General features: G+C 30.4%; 1 protein-coding gene across 2 annotated transcripts; it reads left to right on the top strand.

Annotated features, from left to right (window-relative positions):
- Nucleotides 1-1801: 1801 nt before the first annotated feature.
- On the top strand, nucleotides 1802-6021 carry LOC112505375 (protein LURP-one-related 15-like). Of its 2 annotated transcripts, none has more exons than XM_025109291.1 (3): nucleotides 1802-2091; nucleotides 2803-3030; nucleotides 5693-6021. In XM_025109291.1, exons 1-3 carry the CDS (start codon nucleotides 1834-1836, stop codon nucleotides 5843-5845), a joined length of 639 nt encoding a protein of 212 aa, XP_024965059.1. In that variant the 5' UTR covers nucleotides 1802-1833; the 3' UTR covers nucleotides 5846-6021. The 2 variants fall into 2 exon arrangements, with proteins under 2 accessions (XP_024965059.1, XP_024965058.1); XM_025109290.1 differs by lacking the exons at nucleotides 1802-2091; nucleotides 2803-3030 and adding exons at nucleotides 3901-4190; nucleotides 4902-5129.
- Nucleotides 6022-6437: the final 416 nt, after the last annotated feature.

The raw sequence follows: 6437 nt of genomic DNA, 5'->3' as shown, positions 1-6437 counted from the left end.
TTAAAACTCACTTCCATACCAAAACAGACTTATGTCACCACGCTTGGTAAGAAGTTTTCAAAATATAGTTTCGTACCAAAACAAACTTACGTCACCACGCTTGGTAGAAACATTTCCCAAAATCCCATTCCAATACCAAAACAGACTTACGTCACCATGCTTGGTAAGAATATTTCATTAAAACTCATCTCATACCAAAACAGACTTACGTCACCACGCTTGATAGGAATATTTCATTTATTTTAAACGATATAAAATAACCATTTTTGTGAATCATAAATAAATAAATAAATATTTAAAAACTTATAAAATTTTCAACATAAAGATATTCGGACAACAAGTCCGGTCAATAACCACCCGGTTTACAAGTCCGGTCAATAACCACCCGGTTTACAARTCCGGTCAATAACCACCCGGTTTACAAGTCCGGTCAATAACCACCCGGTTTACAACACTTAGACTGAAAGTCTACTTTGTCTGGATATCAAGTCCGGTCAACACCTCACCCATTCATTGAACGGTTTAACACGTAATATAATTCATTTTGACGGATAACTAATCCGGACAACAAACCGTTCAGGACTTGCCCGGTTTAAGACTAAACCGCTCACCACTCAACCGGTTTACCAAACTTCGGTCAACAAACCGCTCAAGGTTTTTCCGATTAAAAACAATCCGGTCACTAAACCTTTTAAGGCATGTCCGGTTTAAGACAATCCGATCAAGCTTCGTTCGGATAAACACTTAGACAAAAATCATCAAAATTTCTTTTCAAATAAGAACAATATGAAATATGAACTCAAAACCAGTAGAAAGCTTTATATAAAAAGTTTTAGAACCACTCACCTTTATAAAGCTTTTGACACCAAAATACTTGCAATCAATCTATGAAACCCAACTCTTGAATTCAACTTGAATCCTTTTGAAATCCAACACTTGAAATCTCTTTCTTGAAGCAAACCGGACAAAACTTCCTTTTTAAAACTCTCTCAAATTCTCAAAATGGCAGACATCAAATGAAGAAGTTAAGCCTCCTTTTTATACTCTCCCAAAAGGGAAAGTCGGCTAAACCTTCACACACACATGCATACCCACATGCACTTATGTACATATATATATATATATATATATATTTAATTAATTCGCAAATTCTCATACCAGCACGTATCAATTATCATACTATCACGTAACCAAAAAGTCAAATAATCACGTATTAAATACCTTGGGTAATAACCAGGATCTGGTTATCACATGAAGAGTCATCCAAAATGTTTTATGATATAATATAGATATTTTCTTGATATTCTTGATTTAAAAATAACCGATAGCCTAATTCAAAATAATAAAGTAAAGTATGTCATTATTTAAATATGCTTATGAGTTATTTATATAGATTCAAATATTAAGTTTTAAGAAGTTATACTTATGCAGCTTCAACAAGTACACTTGAATTTTAAGTAGTATACATTTATCAACAATATATAAATATATAATAACTGGTTTTATAGATAAAGATTTTSTAATAGGTTTTTATATAWTTTTTACATACACATGATTAATATGGAATTCAAGCAATTAAGTCAAATAACAATTATTCGAGTTGTAGACCCCTTTTGAATTGACATTGCCCCCAAAAAAGATTATATATTCTTATTGAAATTTTTAGGGATACCCTCCTTTAGTTTTCTTATTTTCTTGTAGTGGGAATCGTTTTTATTATATTTTTTATTTTAAAACGTGTTTCGAATATTTCTATGCATATAATAAATAGAACGATATGTCAAACTCGACTCATATGCTACACAAGAAAACTTGTATTTAATTGTAGCAATTATGTTAACAGAGCAATTGAGCGGCATGTCACAAACTCAGGTCAAACCAGTATGTCTTGTGAGTTCACAATTCGTATATCCATATCCTATAGATATGTTGAACGGAAAGAAACTACTAACTCTTTCTGATCGAAACTTTGGTGTGACTGATATCAACGGCAACTTGATGTTCAAAGTTACAGGAAAGTTATTGAGCTTTCATGGTAAACGTCTCTTAGTCGACGTCGTCGGCAATCGTATTGTCACTTTCCAAAAAAAGGTCATGTCCTTCACATATTGTGTTATCTTTACTTTATCCGATGATTAATGTTACAGTGTTATTTAATCCAATAGTTTACATCATTTATAATTACTATAAATGGACTAAAATTTAATAGATAATTAATATTTCGTATTAAGATAGTACTTTATTTATTTTTTGTTTTTAAATTGTAAATTACGTTGAAACTATTTAAATAATATTTTGGTCAGTGAAACTTAAAAATATACGTATAAAACATTTGTATCATAATGAAATATTTAACCAAAAAATTCAACAGCARAAAATTAAAAATAATATAATATATCTATTTCGATGTAATATTTATTAATTAGGACACAATTTTAGAAATGCCATATAAAAAAAATAATTGAGATCGCATAATTTGGCCATGACAATTTATTCTAACGTCATTGTATAGGATGTACAATCGTTAAACCCTATTAAATTTAAAGTTTAATTATATATGGGTTGTCTAATAACGATAGGACATTCTAAAAGGTTCATTTTGTTGTAMTGCATTTCCTCATAACCACTAGTTTTGTTGAKTTCTTGACTGATTTGAGTTGTAGAAACTTCTCATTAGGATACTTTGCCGATAGACAACCGAACGACTATGTATTCGTGATGTCGGTTGAGCAGTTATGTTATCGAGTGAGTTAAACTGATGGAGCTGACTTTCTAAACTAATGTTTTGTTAATATGTATCAGCTAATAGGTGGTCGTAAAAGATGGCAATGTTTTAGAGGAGATAGCACAGACCCTAGAGATCATGTGTTCACTGCAAAACAATCATCTAGAACCCAATTCAAGACTTCACTTGATGTGTTCTTGGCCTCCAATAGAAGGCAAGATGTTGCTGATTTCAAAGTWAAAGGCAAYTGGTTTGAAAGACGGTGTGCTGTTTATGCTGGAGAGACTACAACTATCATTGCAGAGGTAAAGACAACATCTTTTTACTAAGCATTTACGGTCTTTTACGAGGTAACTAAACAATTTTATGCTTTTTATCGGGTAAGTTATGCTTATTCGATCAGAGATGATAGTCTTTANAACTATACTTATGATATTTTAGATTCTATAAATAAAGGGGTCATATTTTTAATTAAAATACGGTGTTTATCATGTTTGAATATGTTTTTCAATTAGTAATATGAATTTACTCATGAAGTTGTAAGAAGTTGAACGCATATACTATTAATATGTACATTTGAATTTTAAATAATATGCATTGAACAACGGTATTTGACGCATAATAATTGAAGAGTCATCCAAAATGTTTTATGATATAATATAGATATTTTCTTGATATTCTTGATTTAAAAATAACCGATAGTCTAATTCAAAATATTAAAGTAAAGTATGTCATTATTTAAATATGCTTATGAGTTATTTATATAGATTCAAATATTAAGTTTTAAGAAGTTATACTTATGCAGCTTCAACAAGTACACTTGAATTTTAAGTAGTATACATTTATCAACAATATATAAATATATAATAACTGGTTTTATAGATAAAGATTTTSTAATAGGTTTTTATATAWTTTTTACATACACATGATTAATATGGAATTCAAGCAATTAAGTCAAATAACAATTATTCGAGTTGTAGACCCCTTTTGAATTGACATTGCCCCCAAAAAAGATTATATATTCTTATTGAAATTTTTAGGGATACCCTCCTTTAGTTTTCTTATTTTCTTGTAGTGGGAATCGTTTTTATTATATTTTTTATTTTAAAACGTGTTTCGAATATTTCTATGCATATAATAAATAGAACGATATGTCAAACTCGACTCATATGCTACACAAGAAAACTTGTATTTAATTGTAGCAATTATGTTAACAGAGCAATTGAGCGGCATGTCACAAACTCAGGTCAAACCAGTATGTCTTGTGAGTTCACAATTCGTATATCCATATCCTATAGATATGTTGAACGGAAAGAAACTACTAACTCTTTCTGATCGAAACTTTGGTGTGACTGATATCAACGGCAACTTGATGTTCAAAGTTACAGGAAAGTTATTGAGCTTTCATGGTAAACGTCTCTTAGTCGACGTCGTCGGCAATCGTATTGTCACTTTCCAAAAAAAGGTCATGTCCTTCACATATTGTGTTATCTTTACTTTATCCGATGATTAATGTTACAGTGTTATTTAATCCAATAGTTTACATCATTTATAATTACTATAAATGGACTAAAATTTAATAGATAATTAATATTTCGTATTAAGATAGTACTTTATTTATTTTTTGTTTTTAAATTGTAAATTACGTTGAAACTATTTAAATAATATTTTGGTCAGTGAAACTTAAAAATATACGTATAAAACATTTGTATCATAATGAAATATTTAACCAAAAAATTCAACAGCARAAAATTAAAAATAATATAATATATCTATTTCGATGTAATATTTATTAATTAGGACACAATTTTAGAAATGCCATATAAAAAAAATAATTGAGATCGCATAATTTGGCCATGACAATTTATTCTAACGTCATTGTATAGGATGTACAATCGTTAAACCCTATTAAATTTAAAGTTTAATTATATATGGGTTGTCTAATAACGATAGGACATTCTAAAAGGTTCATTTTGTTGTAMTGCATTTCCTCATAACCACTAGTTTTGTTGAKTTCTTGACTGATTTGAGTTGTAGAAACTTCTCATTAGGATACTTTGCCGATAGACAACCGAACGACTATGTATTCGTGATGTCGGTTGAGCAGTTATGTTATCGAGTGAGTTAAACTGATGGAGCTGACTTTCTAAACTAATGTTTTGTTAATATGTATCAGCTAATAGGTGGTCGTAAAAGATGGCAATGTTTTAGAGGAGATAGCACAGACCCTAGAGATCATGTGTTCACTGCAAAACAATCATCTAGAACCCAATTCAAGACTTCACTTGATGTGTTCTTGGCCTCCAATAGAAGGCAAGATGTTGCTGATTTCAAAGTWAAAGGCAAYTGGTTTGAAAGACGGTGTGCTGTTTATGCTGGAGAGACTACAACTATCATTGCAGAGGTAAAGACAACATCTTTTTACTAAGCATTTACGGTCTTTTACGAGGTAACTAAACAATTTTATGCTTTTTATCGGGTAAGTTATGCTTATTCGATCAGAGATGATAGTCTTTAYCAACAATTYTACTGTGTCATTTTGCTCATGGAGAATCTTGGATAAAAATCATATGTCCCACATGTTTATGTACTATACATGTCCACCAATCATATAAATACACGTACGTAGAGTAAGAAAGTAAATGAATTAAATAAATTTAAAATAAATGAAAATTTGATGGGTTTTAGTTTCATTGGTGGAASATGAATGAGACGTGTGATTTTGGGACAAGTGATTTTTATCCRGGAATCTTACCTCGTAAATGAGGGTGGTGACTTTTACCCGGTTAACCGCTTAYCGGGTAAAAGACACTTRTACTCTATGTTATTGMTATGACCGAGAATTGTACCGGCACGGTAAGTGAGAATGATGACTCTTACCTTCTAAGGTAAGTCTGTTGGTACTACTTTTCATGCATGATGTACAAGCCATTTGAACCCTGATCGAGCTATATGGTAAAATYATAGATGAACAAGAAACAGACCGTTGAAAGCATTGCTTTTGGAATCGACACGTATACCATTACGGTGTATCCAAACGTTGATCACGCCTTTRTTGTTGCACTCATGGCGATTCTCAATGAGATTAATGATGATAAAAGTGACGATGATGAAAAATGATATGTGGTCGCACAAATTTCAGCTTAAATAATATCGTCTTATGTTTAATAAAAGGAGGAAAAAAGGATTTGTTATGCTTATTGGGTGTTTGCTTGTTACGATGTTGTAAGTCTGTTGTTGTATCTCGTCAAATGTATCTCCAATGAAATCCATCAATAATACTTTTGATTTTGCTAGAGGTTAATGTTTTAGAATTTTATTACTATATTTATGAGCTGTTTTCTCATATTGTTATTTAAGTTTCGTTGCAAATTAATCATTTTATTCATTAAAATGCTAAATAAACGCTAGATGTGCCAAGATGAGAGTTTTATGTTATTTATAATTGTATTTGAAAATGAAACAATAAAATGAACAATTAATTGTTTCGTTTTTCTTATATTTCTACAACTATAATGATAAGAATTGTTTTTTACGATATTACATTATGCAAGCATTTCAATGGCCGCGCTCATTTACATTGACTCTTTTAATTGTTGTAGGGAGCTAAATAGGAAAAAACTTCACTCTAATGGATTTCGTATTGTGGATAATCTTAAAATTTCATGTCTCATATATATCCATCAATCATATAGATATATGTAACCAGAGA

This window comes from Cynara cardunculus, unplaced genomic scaffold (assembly GCF_001531365.2).
Source record: "Cynara cardunculus var. scolymus isolate 2C unplaced genomic scaffold, CcrdV1 Un_Scaffold_10310, whole genome shotgun sequence".
NCBI lineage: Eukaryota > Viridiplantae > Streptophyta > Magnoliopsida > Asterales > Asteraceae > Cynara > Cynara cardunculus.
This window is presented reverse-complemented; position numbering and strand designations above follow the sequence as displayed.